At 56.9% G+C, this 14,764-nt stretch overlaps 2 protein-coding genes across 2 annotated transcripts; both read right to left on the bottom strand.

The window, feature by feature from the left end:
- Positions 1 to 1,576: 1,576 nt before the first annotated feature.
- LBRM_26_1460 (conserved hypothetical protein) lies at positions 1,577 to 3,943 on the bottom strand (the record flags this gene model as incomplete). The annotated part of the gene is made up of 1 exon (XM_001562327.2): positions 1,577 to 3,943. The coding sequence occupies one exon, from the start codon at positions 3,941 to 3,943 to the stop codon at positions 1,577 to 1,579; it is 2,367 nt and encodes a 788-aa protein (XP_001562377.2).
- A 7,524-nt stretch (positions 3,944 to 11,467) lies between these two features.
- LBRM_26_1450 (conserved hypothetical protein) lies at positions 11,468 to 12,934 on the bottom strand (the record flags this gene model as incomplete). Its single annotated transcript, XM_001562326.2, has 1 exon — positions 11,468 to 12,934. One exon carries the CDS (start codon positions 12,932 to 12,934, stop codon positions 11,468 to 11,470), a length of 1,467 nt encoding a protein of 488 aa, XP_001562376.2.
- Positions 12,935 to 14,764: the final 1,830 nt, after the last annotated feature.

Here is a 14,764-nt window from a genome sequence, read left to right as displayed (position 1 = left end):
CGGACAGCGAATGCAGATGGCACCGAAGCATGAGAAAGAGGGAAGCGAAGCGACGTCTTTGCCGGTACACCAATTCTTCACTTACCACGCCCGATTCTCTTTTTCTCTTTTGTGCCCCACGGAGGCCTTGCCAAAATACCCGGTTGTGCCCACCACACATACCCATATGTGTGCAAACTTAATCCACCTTGTCAGCATGAGAGACAGGGAGAGAGGGAGTTGCACCGAGGCCATGAGCTAGCCGGTGTATTCGCCGCAATCAATCCGACTTTTGGGCTGTGTGCGGTCGTGCCGCTCCCACCGAGGCCATAAGGAAAGGAATAGAGCGCCTTTCTCATACAAACATATCGATACCCGGTATGTGTTTGTGTCTGAATACACCGACAAGAGTGCGGAGCCGACCTCCCGTCCAGCTTTCCTTCGCACCGGGTGGGGCCACGAAGGAAAGCTGGACGGGAGCAACTCACCCTGGAGAGACAGAGTGGAAAGAACGGGAGAGAATGGGCCAGAGGGTCCATGAGGATCTCTTCCTCAACGAACATGGCAACTAGACGTGGCGCGGAGGGGGAAAGAGGGCGCCTCCACTGAGAAAACAAAACTCGATTGCCTCCTCGACCTTATCGCATTGTTAATGAACTGAGGACAGAAAAGTCCGCAACGCGCATGCCTGAGAAGAGACCAGCCAAATCAAAGCTGAAGAAAAACTTGAATTCCCAAAGGAGACCGGTGAGCGCTGCTTTTCTGGACTGGGAAGGAGCGAGAACACACGCACACACACACGCACACACACACGCACACACACGCACACACACGCACACACACACACACGGGCGTACATGCGCGTATATCCGCTACGGCAAAGGAAAGCAACGGGCAAACAAAACAATAAGACAACACAAGACACCAGCGAAACTCCCCCAAAAAGCAACTCAGCCGGAGCAACTCTAGAAGATGCAGAACCGAGCGACTCACGAAATGAGAATGAAAGCGGCGAGGGAAAAGCCATACCGACTGAGGGGCCACGGCACCACTGAAGTAGACGAGAAAGAGAAGAAGAAAAGGGGGATAACGACACGGAAAGAGGATGACGGAGACGACGAGGAGAAGGCGGAGGGGAGAGAAGAAGGTGAAAACCCCTACGCAGACACGGACCCCAGTCCCTGTGAGGCTCTCCAAATGAAGGGTGGTGGAGACATTAGGGCTATCCTTGGTTGCATCCGTCGACTGTCGTAGTGATCAGGCGATTAAAGGAAGTCGGAGTAAAACGTGTGTGTCCTCGTTTTTCATTCCTCTCTCCACCAGCCCCTTTTCATAGACCCCTTTGCAAGAGCAGAGCCCCTCGGACTTCGTCCTACCCGCAATCCGCGGCATTCATGCAGAAGCACCGCTGCATACACACACACACACATGTGCAACACTCTAAGGTAAAAGAAAGGCTAAAGACGAGAGAGAGAGGAGGGAGTGAGTGAGCGGGAGAGAGGGGCAGTGATGCAGGATGGCGTTGGTGCAGGTGGCTGGCTGCCCCTCTCCCCTTGCTCAAGTACGACTGCACTCACACAAGGAACCACCGTCAGCGCTAATACAGCATCTTCTTAGGCAGCTCATTCACCTTCGCCAGCTGCACCCTGTACTGTTGCTTTAACACGTAGTCAAGCTCTTCCTTGCGCTTGCACCATGTGGGGGATACCATGAAAAGCGTGTGAGGCGGCTTCTCCATGCGGGCGGCGAGGACTTCTACAGATGCACACACCACCTCGCGCCTCAGCAACAGCGGCTGCTGTGCCGCGCGTACGCCAAAATCTAGGGTAAGTAGCTCCGGGTCAAGCATAGTGGCTGGCACTGCCACCGGCCTACGTGGGAACGCCATTTCAGCGACATTGTCTGACGTTGTGTCTGACGTCGGCGCGTCCCCATTGACAGTTTCATAATTGTTGTCGCACGGGTGCTGATGCGCATGCAAGGCTGAATAGGCGGTCTCAGTGGTCTTCTTCTGCGCCACAATCGGGTTGCGCAGCGATGAAAGAGGGGCTGACGGCGCCGCCGCTGCCGCATCCCTCGCAGCGGCGGCGTACTCCTGATACGGTGCAAACACCTTGAGTAGAGTGTCTTGGTCGAGCACAATGTTGCACGCCCAGTCCAACTCATACCGCGGCGTCGTCTTGCGCTCGCTGTCCACGACGTAGTGCCGTCCTGTCTGAATGTGCCGAATCAAAATGAGTTTGCCGTTGCGCACACCGTCAGCGGCGTCTGCTCCACAGGTGCTGTGCCCTCTGCCCGTGTGCGTATCGGCGTCAGAAATAGAAGGCAGCTTCCCCCCCTCCGCGTCGGCGGTGCCACCCTTTAACGCCCGAGTCTCCGAGAGCGAGTTTCGGTGACCATACACCCCTGCCACTGTAGCGATGACAGCTTCCACCTCCGAGTCTGCGTGCGGCGACAGCAGGGACGTCGGGGTGTTGCACAGTGTATTGAGATGGTGCTGCTTGCATGCAGCTAAGTTCTCTGGGGTGGCCTCCACTACGTGGAAGTGGATCATCCACGCCACATCTTGCATGTGCGAGGACCACGGCATCCATAGAATGTGCTTCAGCCGCTGTACCGGGAAGAACATTACTCCTTGCGTAGTGAACTGCATGAGGTGGAAGGTGGCGCTGCGCACGATGTAGCGGCCTGGCGTCGTGTTGAGCGCGGTTGCGCGGCTGGGACGCACCATAGATGCGGGGGTGCTTGACGCGCTGGCAACAGGGCCTCGGTTTCGCTGCTGCCGATCAGCGCCCGCTTCAGGCATCGGCGGGTGGTCACTGCTGAGAGCGCTGTGGTTCGGTGCCGTTGCCCCGCCAGCAGTGAGCTCAGTTGTCGTGTTTGCCGAGCCCGGCTGTAGCCCGGATGCACTCGATGTGTTTGGCTGGAAAGTGTGGTTCACCAGCCCTGGTGGCGTACACGGTTGCAGCGACAAAGGCGCCAGCGCGCTCGCACCAAGCCGTGGCTGGGCAGACCCGAGCAGCGGGGACGCGAGAGTCGGAGCGGAGTTAGTCTCTTCCACCAGCATCAGCATGCCGCTGTCCACACAGGCGTTTAACAGGATTTGGTGTACGTCAAGCGTGATGGATTTCTTTCGCACTTGTTTGGCCGAGGACGGTGGACGGCTATGGTGCGTTGGCTCCGGGGAAGGCTCGTTGGCCGCGTTGCTGCCACGGCCACCACCGCTACCGTGCATGACGAGACGGTCCCAGGAGCTCTCAAAAGAAGCGCCGAACGTTGCACGCTCGTTGCACAGCTCTGACAACAGCAGCACACAATCTCGCACACGTTGCATGCGAGCGGCGAAAACGTCGTCGCCGAGGGACAGTTCTTGTCGGCTGGGACGCTGAGACTTGGTGCTGCCGTGAGGCATCAGGTTGGAAGGGGAGCGAGGCGGTACTAACGGAGACGCCGTCGGCGAGGTCCATGCAACACTGGCGTTAGCATTAACCTTAGCGCCGGTTGATGTATCCATGTGCAGTGCTGAAGAGCTGCACTTCTCCATGCGCTTGCGGCGGCGCTGTTGCTGCCTTGACTCGCCTTCCATACCCGCTGCACCACCGACGCCGTGCTCAGCAGCATCTGCTCCGACATTAGGATGTGACTGACTTCTGTTCCGAGGGACTAGTGGGTTGATAGGGGACTGCAGTCGTGGCTGCTCCTGCTGCTGCGGTTTCCTGTTCAACGCTGCGTCAGTGCAATCATTGATTGGGTGGTAGTAATCCTGTAAGGAGTGGCAGGACGTGTTGGTGTGCACGAACACTGTCATGCGTGGAAAGTCTCGAATGACAGCCAGCGGGTCGGCACCGATGTCAAGCAGCATCTTCTGCTGCCACTTGTCGTAGGTCTCGGTGGGGTTGATGCGGTTCTTGTGGTTCTCACGATGGTGCCTGGCATCCTCGCCAGAGGAGCAGACGCTGCCCATGAGTGAGGCCACCAGATGTGGAAGGGGCAAAGCAGAAAAGAAGGCAACAGTAATGAGGAACCCGGTTGCACCCTTCTCTCTCTCTGTGTGTGTACGTGTGTCCCTGCGTATGTGCTTAGATTTAATGCGAGGCGCACTCGCGTTTTGGCTAGCGTGTTTTGATCCTTTTTTTCTTGAGTACTGCTTGAACCGGGTGGGGTCCGTACACCGTCGACTGCCGCCCCCCCGTCCCCCACGCAGGAGCACGATGCTCGTTGTGAATGACAAGACGAGGGAGAGAGAGAGAGAACGAGCGGGCGAGAGAAAGGAGAGGTCCCCAAAGAAAAAAAGGCCAATGAAAGCTAAGACGATGACGCCTCACGGCACTTGTGGATACGCGGTGTGCGCAGGGGGGGGAGGGTCAATGATTGTGCCCAATCCCCTTTTCATGACGCACAATTGGCGAGAGGATGCGACCATATACGAGTGTGCGCGTGTATGTGAAGGTATACGGAGGTTTGGTGGATTAGCGAAAGATCGTGTCGGAAGGGAAGGGGGGGGGGAGGGAATCGTCGACGATGATGCGGTGCGAATGGTGGCGGAATATGTTGGTGAAGGGGCGCCCTAGGCAATCACGGAGACACATGCCCCCCCTCCTCCCCCCAGTGATGAATGCCTTGCACGAGGGGCGGACGCATACAACGTTGCAGAGCGTGCGCACACACCCACACCCACTCAACATATGAGAGGGTCAGAACACCTCCATTTCTCATCACAGACGCCCCCACAATCCGCCACATGGACGTGACCAACACGCCCTGGGGCGGCCAGGACCGCATGCGTGAGGACCCGTAGGAGAGGGGGAGGGGGCAGAGGGTCGAACAAGGTGTGCTGTCTTGCCAATATCCAACAATGCACCCTTTAGAAGTTACCTCCTTCGTTTCTTTTTTTCTTCTTTGCCATTGTGTGTACACACAAGCACGTACACACGCACGCACATGCACAGACACACACGTACATACGTGCGCAGAAGTCAAAGAAAGAGAGTGCAGAGGTGCGGAAAGAGAAGGGAACACTTCGATCCTCCCTCACCATCAGAGAAGCACCACGACAGCCTTAATCAACAGCGGCCGAAGCGGCTGTGAAGCACAGTCAGTGAAGAGAGAACACAGTGTCGCAGTCAACTCTGCACACCGCAAAGCACACAACAGAAAAGAAGAAAAACAAACGAGCGAAATGCACTTGAGAGAGATGAAGCCCAATGCCCACAGACAAGGAGAAGAGGAAAACGCACCGTGCGCATAGAACCACATACAGGCACACACACACACACACACACCCACGCACACGCACACACAGGCACCTGACACCTCCCTCTTTCCCCTCCTTCGCGCTTGGGTGTGTGTGCTTGTAACTGTAGGAAACCGGAAAGGGAAGAAATAGGGGAGAGAGGAAAATGAGCGAAGGCCGAGAAAGCAGAAGCATTGGAGGAGTGACCGGAGAAGAGGGAGAGAGCGAAGAAGAAGCTGCGCCGTGTGCGTGTGGCTGCTATCGAGAGAGAGAGAGAGAGGAGGGAAGTGTGTTGCTGCTGTTCAGTGACTGATAAACGTAAAGGGCGGCCACAGGAGAGAACAAAAGTGAGATGAGGGCAATCAGCAGCGAAGCAGGAAAAGATTCCCTCAAGGCAAGAAACCAAAAGCGCCCATGTCTGAATGTTCCTCTCGACAACTGCGAAATATGAAAGAGGAGGAGGACTATAGTCGTGTGAGAAGAGAGGTTGAGAGGGGATGAGCGAGTCGGGGGAGAAGGAGACAACAGGTTTCAGAGGGCATAATCAAAGAAGCAATGAGAGAAGAATAAAACACTTCATCAAATTCAGTATTCAATATGGTTCAGAAAGTCTTTCGTGCACCACACAACCCCTCCCCTTCCACTAACAGTCTGAGAAGGCGCGCGCAGTTGTGTTGCTATTCTGAATCCAAGCGTGTGTTGATGTTGCTGTTCCCCGAATCAAATTCAATCGCAGATGAAGGCACAGCTGAGACAAGAAGCCACGATGATGATAAACCACCTTTCCCTTCTTTTCACTTCACTGCTCGTACACAAGTTTGCCTAAGTGTCACATGATGAACACACGCACACTACCCAAGACGGAATGAGACAAGAAAAACGACAGGATGCTTGTCAGTGCCTGCGCCCCGCGCGCGTGTGCAGACCATGCCGAGGGTAAAGCGAGAGAAAGAGCTGGAGCGCTCATACGCCTACACGCACAGACCCACACGTCCACGAAAGCGGAAGCAAAACAACGGCGAACAAAGTAGGCTGCACAGGCGTTAGTTTTGACACCCCCAACAAGCGACAAGGCGAGATGATTCGAGCGAGTTACAATGTGGGGGTACACAGAGGTGCGTGCGTGTGTTGAAGGCGTGGCGCCCACGGAAACGTCTTTGGTAAAGTTGAGACCGATGGTCAGTGGGCGGGAAAAAGGAGCCGTGGAGTCGTAAGGGGAGTGGGCGGGAGAGGGAGGGGGAGGGGAAGGGGTGGCGGAGAATACTGTCAGTCGACAAGGGGGACGGGGGATAGAGAGAGAGAGCAAAGGGAGGGGATAGGGGGGGGGGGGGAATGCTCGGGGAAAAGAAGCCGCACCTTCTTAGGAATAGCAGTCAAGAAAAGATGACCCCATAAATCACACAAGAGATGTCCAGAGAAGCAGCAAGAAACGGACAAGAGAGTCCCCAACGGCAACCGAGTAGAGCACCCCCACAATGGATCCCCCCATCCTCCTTCCTGTCCCTGTCCCTTTGCATATGCAGCTGATCTTCACTGTGTGTTTCTGCGCGTGTATGCGTTTGCGTTGACACGCGGGTAAGGCCAACGCCTAGAGGAGAAGGAAGCGCAACCTTCATAGTGGAGGAAAAAACAAAGGCTGCCATGATACTCAACCGCGTTGTAGGAGAGCACCTCCCCCTCCCCAAACGAGTGTGTCTTGAACGATGAGTCTGAGCAGCAACGCACCAAAGAGACACACACGAGACACGCACCCCCCAGACAGCGAACTTCGCGGCACGGGATGCGTTCCCCCTAATGTGCACCTACACATACATGGGAAAGTGGGAGGAGAGTGGGAGGGAGGGAGGGAAAAAACGAGCCGCCTTTTCATGCGCATTCAAACATACAGCGTCGCCTGTAGTAGCGCCAACAGAAGAAGCCCAAGACGTCGTACGAACGGTGGGGAGTGGCCGAGGTGGGGTGGGCGGGTGGAGGGGAGAGTGGGAACGATATGGAGAGCGAAGAGAGCCCAGAAGACGCGTCGTGTGGAAGAGAGAGAGAGAGAGAAAGAAGGGGAAGAAAAGAGGAGGCGAGAGCACAAGAAACCCTAAGATGGGCACTAAAGTGGCAGACGCAAAGGCAAACCAAAGGAGAAGAGAAATATAAAGGGGAAGGGAGGGAGGGGGTCACACGGGCACACCTATACATCAGCTCCTGCTGCAGATGCATGCACGGCCCAAATGTACTTGGGGAATAGTTGTGCAGGGCTAGACGAAAACAAGGATGAAATGAAGCGAAAGGAAAGTCAGTGAGCGAGGACGAGGCTGCCAGCGTAATACCAATGCTGATATTAATAGAGAGGCGCCCCCTCTCCCTCCCCCCGACAGAAAAGCGCAGAGCACGAGTGCACACACAGATGCATCGGTGCTGCGCAGGCGAGAGGAGGAAAGGGAGAGCAGCCCCATGGAGCATCCAAAACCTGAGCAAAAACACACAGTAAGCAAGAAGGAGCGAAAGCAGAAACCACAACAAAGAGACTCAAACCCCACAAAAATGCGTGCGTGTGTGTGTGCTGGCAGGACGCCGAGCCACATGAGGGGGACGAATTGGGAAACCGAAACAGAAAAAAAAAGGAGAAAACATGAATGCACCCGTACAGGCTAAGTGGCGAACATTGAAATGCAGAGCGTCAACGGCAATGCGAGAAGATGTGCGTGCCGTTTGCGGTGCTGCTGCTGCTGCTGCAATCCGGATCTCTTTTTCGTTTTTATCAATTTGCCCCCTTCTTCTTGTCTCCCAGCCGATCCTGTTCTACTACATCGCTTTCTCCCTCTGGATGCTCTCAGCAACCCGCAGCCGCAACCGCATACACAGAGACGTGCGTTGTGTCACTTAAGTAAGTGCGTGGTGAGGGCTGCAGGGGGGGGGGTATAAAGTCGAGTCATAGGCCAGGTAAGAGCGAGCAGAAGGATCTGAGGGAGGATTCAGAGTGGGCGAGAGAACGAGCTGAGAGACGCGAGGGGGGGAAGGGGCTGGGACAGCTTCGTTAGTCCTTGGCACCCCCCGTTTCGCATCCCCCGTCGTCTTTCACCACTACTCTTCCCAACTTCTGTTTGAAGAAAACAAGGCAAAACAAAAGACAGAATGCGCAGACACGAAAAGGACCTCCGCCTGCACTGCGCACACCGACCACCGGCGTCGCCCTTCCCATTCCCCTCGTCTCGCATTTTCGAAACACGTATGTGTGCGTGTGTGTGTGGGTGGAGGAGCAGCAGAGAGATCTCGACACGCTCACAGACACGTGATGAGGCATTCAGTGGGGCTCTCCTTTGCAAACGTGCTTGTCTTTGCTTGTGCGAGCGCGTAGTGCGTGCACGCGTGTATCTTCATGTTGCACATCCCCCCCACACACACTGCGCAACGGCTAATACCGGAGGGGAAGAGGAATTAGATTGCACGAAACAAAGGGAAAATAAGAATAAGAAAGAGAAAGATGATGCCACAAACTGGTACGTGCGCAAAATTCACAAGATACAACGAGGGCCTCGACCTCTTTCTCAGTTGCTAACGCAGCCCAACGGCTCGCGCAGTGATGTAGTCGATTGAAGGAGAGAGAAAGTCGGTGCAGTAAGCGAAGAAAAGAGCTCGAGAGTCGATGTATTTTCCCCAACGTGTCGCTTTGCCACAAACAAGTCGGTCAACATACACATGTAATTATAGCTTATCGATACCGCTGTTCTGCGCCACAGCTCTGCCAAGGGCGCGTGCCAGCCGACACCCTTTGGCGTCGTTGAGGACCACTGTAATGCCACTGGGATACGGCGCAGGTCAGATCTGACATTACGCACCACACCATTGCCACCCCGCAGAGGCAGCACGGGTGGTAGGTGGAGGCGTATTTGTGTCTAAATTGTTGACGTGAATCGTATTGAGACGGGGAAAATCCGCTCATGACCGCAACTCTTTTTTGGGCACAGCGCCCGCCTCCGACATGCCCGCCGACTCCAAGACCCTACACAGCCGTACGCAGGGGCACGCCGCTTCAGGCTGCTTGGCTTCCCCGCAAAGGGTGGGAACGGAGTCCTGAGATGCCACGCGCTGAAGTGGGCGGCATCATCGAGGAGTTGAGAGTGGAGAACCAAAGCAGGCGAAACGAAGCAACAACATCACCAGAGAGGGAGACGCAAGGAGACGGCGAAAGCAACATAGCGAGCGGGGATCAGCTGTGACAACACAAGGGAAGAGAGAGAGAGAGGGGGTGGTGCGAGGAGGGAAAAGGCACTTCATAAAAGAAAACCAAGCCACAAAACGACCGCACAGAGGAGAAGCAAAGGAAAGGATGGTGGGTGGGGTGCAGAGGAAAAACTAGGGAACACGCTTGCTTCCTCTCACGCTAAAAAAATGTTGATAATGAAAAGAAGACCCAAAGACAAAGCGAAAGAGAGACCACACCAACATTCAGAGGGCGAGAACGAAAAGTATGAGGTGTGAGGTACCTGTGAGTATGTGTGTGTGCCGCGCGCGCGCCCGTGTATGGGGTGCTTGCCTGTGCATAAGCATTACACACCGAGACATGTAAATAGATGAGGCTTTTGAAGCTCCCAAAGGGGTCATCCGAACAAGCACAGAGAGAGAGAGAGAGGGGGGATGATGAGGAGAGGAGGGGGACGTGGAAAATCGTGTGCACTTGAGGTTGACCAAATCCGAGGTAAGTGGCGACAGCAGCAGCGGTGAACACGACGGAAGCGAGAACGAAGACCGGATTGAGGGCGAGCGTAACGACATGAGGAGACAGAAGAAGAAGAAGAAGGAAAAAAGGGAAAAACAAACTCGCAAGGGTGTGTTGTTTGAGGCGGGTGCAGTGAAAACAACAACAACGGAAAAGAGAGGAGAGGAGAGGGGTGGGGGTGGGGTGGGGGGCAAGATGCGGAAATATTTCCTTATTGCGCCTCTGTTCGCGTGGTGGAGTCTCTGTATGTATTCACACGTGGGGGCACAAAGGGAGGGTGGGCCATCTTATTCGATTATACATTTGCGTTTTCTTCGAAGGCGTGCGTGTGCCCGCTTCCCCTGCCCCGAGGACTACAGAAAAGGCGAGGGAGAAGGAAAGAGGAAAGCGCAGCCAAGGAATAACGTCTGCCCCCCACCCCCTCCCCCTTGTTTGTGCGTTTGCTTGTCGCTCACTCGTGCGACGGGACTAAAAGGGACATCGAGGGAGAGGAGTGGAGAAGTTAAGCTCAAGGCACGACGTCCACAAAAAGGGACCAAACATATTCGCGCGCCTAATGTATTTCTACAGGCTTGTAGAAGTAAAAAAAAAAAAGGGATGAGGGGGAGGGAGGAGGAGGAGGAGAGAATACAGAGGAGGCGAGCGTGCAGTTTGCACTGCAGCCTACCGCGGGAGGAGGGAGGAAAGGAGAGGAAAGCCAAGGAGATGAGTACCAGGCTTTCCCCCATTTCTTACCATCTCTCTGCCCAGACACACGTTCCCCCCACAGAGAGGGAAAGATAGATTCTCAGGCATAGCAGTAGGCCTAAGGCACAAGAGAGAAAACACAATCATGTAAGAGGAAAGCACACTCGCCACCAAAAGGCGCAGATATGTCAAGCGACATCGATAGAGGCGCGAGCAGTCAAGACGAGAGCCCCAAGTCAAGTCCTTCTTCACGACGGCGCCCACCGACGCGCAGACACGGGCGTTACATCCACACACACACACACACACACACACACACACACACACATGGGACCAATGGCGTAATCACTCTACCTCCCAGCGAAACAAAAAACACAAAAAGGGACGAAACGAAGACCTACACTTGCCGAGAGAGAGAGGTCGAGGGAAGGCAGCGAGAGAAGGAAGACCTCGAGCATGCGCTACATGGAGCCGCAGCAAGAGAAGAGTGAGCGAAGAACTACTACACTGAGGGGAAGGAGGAGGGGGGCATACCAAAAAAAACAGAAGGGATCGGCTCACACCCACGACGTACATCAAGGACAGAAAGAGAAGAGAGAGAGCAGCTCAGATGTCCCTTCAAGCTGGAAAGGGAAGGCGCGCGCGCGAGGTGGGCGGACTGCCTAGCTATGGAGCTTGTGTATGTCCCCCCCCCCTACAAACAAGAGTGCATATCGGATCTCTCTGGAGTAGTCGCTCAAAGCAAAGCGAACGATAGCAGCAGCAGCAGGGAAAAAAAGGCGGCTGGTATGCGCATGGAGGCCATAAGCAGCGAGAAGCTATCCAGAAAGAGAAACTGCCTCTACGCCTGCTTTCCACCGTCATCGGGGTTCAGAAGAGGCAATAACACCAACCGCGTACGGGGCCATGAAGCTCTCGCATGAAACCCACGCGTGGAAGCGGTCGTACACGGCTGTGGCATCACGCCCCCCACAAGCCAGCAGCAACTTCTCTCCGCCTGGGTGGTAGCGTTGAAAGGCGGTGCAGTCGTACACGACGTTTCGGATGACTATCCACAAGTCATCCGGCGTGTTGTGGGTGGCGACTTCCTGCGGCGCTATCCGCGGCAGCCGCGCGTTGCGTGAGATCGCCATTGAGCCTGGCTTTGCAGGTGGAGCCGCACCACCCAAGAGGGATGCGTCTCTATTCTTGCCACAATGAAGGGTGTCGTGGTGGTGGTGCTGCTCCTGCCGGAGCAATTCTTCTTCTTTGACCCTCAAATGCGCTGCCCAGTCGCGTATGGAGCAGCCTGGCAGGCGCGGTACTTTGCCCCGCGGCAGCCCCTGCACTATCTCTGCATCCGCTCGCATCACGAAGTCGTCTTGCAGGCATGGCGTTGAGTGACCCAACGAGACACCTGGCGACCATGACGGATATGTAGGACTGCAGCTCATGGGTGCGGTAAGATTTCCAGAGGAAGACTGCGCAATCGGGTGGCTCACAACGCACGTTGCTGTTGCCATGAGAGAAGCGACCGATGAGGTTGCGGAGGTGAACGTGGCGTCGCGCAGCGCAGTCGCACTGGCTGGAGCCGTCGGGCTCTGCCCGTTAGCGCTGTTGAGGCCGCTTCCACAGACACACGTTTCGATTGCGCCACTGCACCGCAGGCTTGCGTGTGACGCTAGCATGACAGGCAGCACGTCCGCCCCCGACGTCGGTGGCTCGTGCCCATACGCCGGGACGTTGTGGACCGATGTAGAGGCGGAGCTGTGACTCTGGGGATAATTGTGTGACAAGTGTTGCTGTGGCGACTTCTGAATGAGGTCGACGGGGGTGTTTCGAGCTGTGCTTGGAGCTATCGACGGCGACAGGCGAGACGCGAAGTCGTCCATTGAGAGGCGCGGTGAGTTTGCGATGTTAGTAGATGATGAGAAGCTTCCAAACTTTGAGAAGCCGGTCGACCTACCGCCGCTGATACCGCGATCATCGTCGCCCATGACGGACTCGGTGCGGGCCCGGGACGAGTATACGGACAATGACGGGTAAAGCACAGGAAAACCTTGTGGATCTTCCTGCTCAGGTGACATGTGTCCGGAGTCGGGAGGAGACATGCTGAGGTGTACTGACACATCGCTACCAAGTCCGCGGTGGTGGTCGGGAAGGATTCGCACACGAGGCGAGAAGCCACCACTCATGGCTGCCGCGACGCTCGGCATCGGCGACAGAGTACGCGACGGCGGCGGTGGAAGAGGTGGCGCCTTTCTGTATACGCCTGTGTGCTGATCACCATTGTGGCTGCCGTGGCCTTTACCTTGCACATGTTGATTGGAGTGGCGGCGCTGATTCATCAAACTATGCCTGCATAAGCGTGGCGCACCCCGGCAACACACCAGCAGGCCTTAGCCCCTCCCCCTCTCGTACGACACTGGCGGACGGCGCCAGCACCAAGAGCGTATGCAGCGGCGCGTCCGTGTTTAACCGTACTGTGCACACGCACGCGCGCACCGCCAGCGGCCTGCCAGGGAGGCGGCGGGCAGCGCAGCAGCGGCGGGGGACCGCCGGTGTCAGCCAGCAAGGCGGCAGCGGTGCGTCAGCAGAGATAGCCTCTGTGTGACAGTGTCGATCAGCAATGCATCAGCTCAAACTGTGCTTCCTTGTCGTGTTGTCTGTCATCCCCCGCACCATCGCACACAGCGCACACGGGCAGCTTGCAATCTAGCGCTCCAGTTTCATGCACGGTGCCTGTGGGGTCTTGCGGCACGCGCACTACAGTAAGCGCACCGTCTCCTCGCGCACGCGCGCAGGCAATGTGTAACGCATGGTTGGTTGCGGACTCGTCATGGCCCCGACGGGGCTGGAGCGCACACAGGATATGCGTAACGGGAACCGCGGCGCGTGGCGGTGCGTCAGGCGCGCGCGAGGCACGCCGAGCATCACGCCACGGGCTCGCACCCCTTGCTCTGTGGCCCCCCGAATCGCAGCGCAGACAACACACGCGCACGCGCGCATGTGCGCCAGCGCCGCAGCGACTCGAGGCCGTACGCCCAGCATGCGCCGACAAGCGGCACGGGCGCCCTCAAGGTGACGGGGCCAGTGGGCAGCAGCAGCAGCGGCGCAGGGAGGGGGGAGTGCGCGCGATCAGACGAGGCGGGGTCGGTTTCACGGCGTGCGCCACTCAATGTCCATCTGCGACGGCTTTACATCAACCTAGGTGTCGATCATGTCAGCGCGCAGCGGCGGGCACGCACGGCCCCCCCCCTCCTCGCGACACCCCACGCACACACACTCACACACACACACACACACACACACACACACACACACACACACACACAAGCACACACAAGGACAGAGCTCTAGTTGCGCACGCGCACACAGCAGAATGCACGGTGCAGGTGCACGTCAGACTGGGGCGACATGGTTGCTATCATCGCGACTCAAAGTCTGTGATGTTACAGTCAATCATCATCTGTGCACAGGTCCACAGCGGCACGCGGAGCAGCACCCCGCGACGGCAACGGCGACCGCCCTGACGGGGCGCAGTGCGCCGCACACACCCGCGCGCCATCACTGCCCCTCCGCCGCGCATCCACAGCGCGCACACGGGCACACAGGCACACGCGGCTCGCAGCCTCAGAGTGGTGCATGATAGTGTCTCAGTCAGGGGGTTCCTGATGCGTGCGTCGGCACGCCTGAATCAGTTTTGTGCATCCTGCGTCTGCGTCTCTGTCGCGCTCTCCCTCTGCGCCTGTGTCGGTGTGTCGCCGTGCACACCTCTCCCACCGCAACAACAACAACACGCACACACACTTCGTCACTCACTCTCTCGTGCCGCTTGAACAAGCGACGCGGATGAGGCACACCATCGCCGCTTTACCTGGCGGCACTGCAGCAGCACACCAGCACGCCCTCGCCCCTCCCCCTCTCGTACGACACTGGCGGACGGCGCCAGCACCAAGAGCGTATGCAGCGGCGCGTCCGTGTTTAACCGTACTGTGCACACGCACGCGCGCACCGCCAGCGGCCTGCCAGGGAGGCGGCGGGCAGCGCAGCAGCGGCGGGGGACCGCCGGTGTCAGCCAGCAAGGCGGCAGCGGTGCGTCAGCAAAAAAATCCTCTGTGTGAAAGTGTCGAATCAGCAATGCATTCAGCTCAAAACTGGGCCTTCCTGGTCGGGGT

This window comes from Leishmania braziliensis, chromosome 26 (genome assembly GCF_000002845.2).
Source record: "Leishmania braziliensis MHOM/BR/75/M2904 complete genome, chromosome 26".
Lineage (NCBI taxonomy): Eukaryota > Euglenozoa > Kinetoplastea > Trypanosomatida > Trypanosomatidae > Leishmania > Leishmania braziliensis.
Note: the sequence above shows the minus strand (reverse complement) of the source record. Positions and strands in the feature narration are given on the sequence as shown.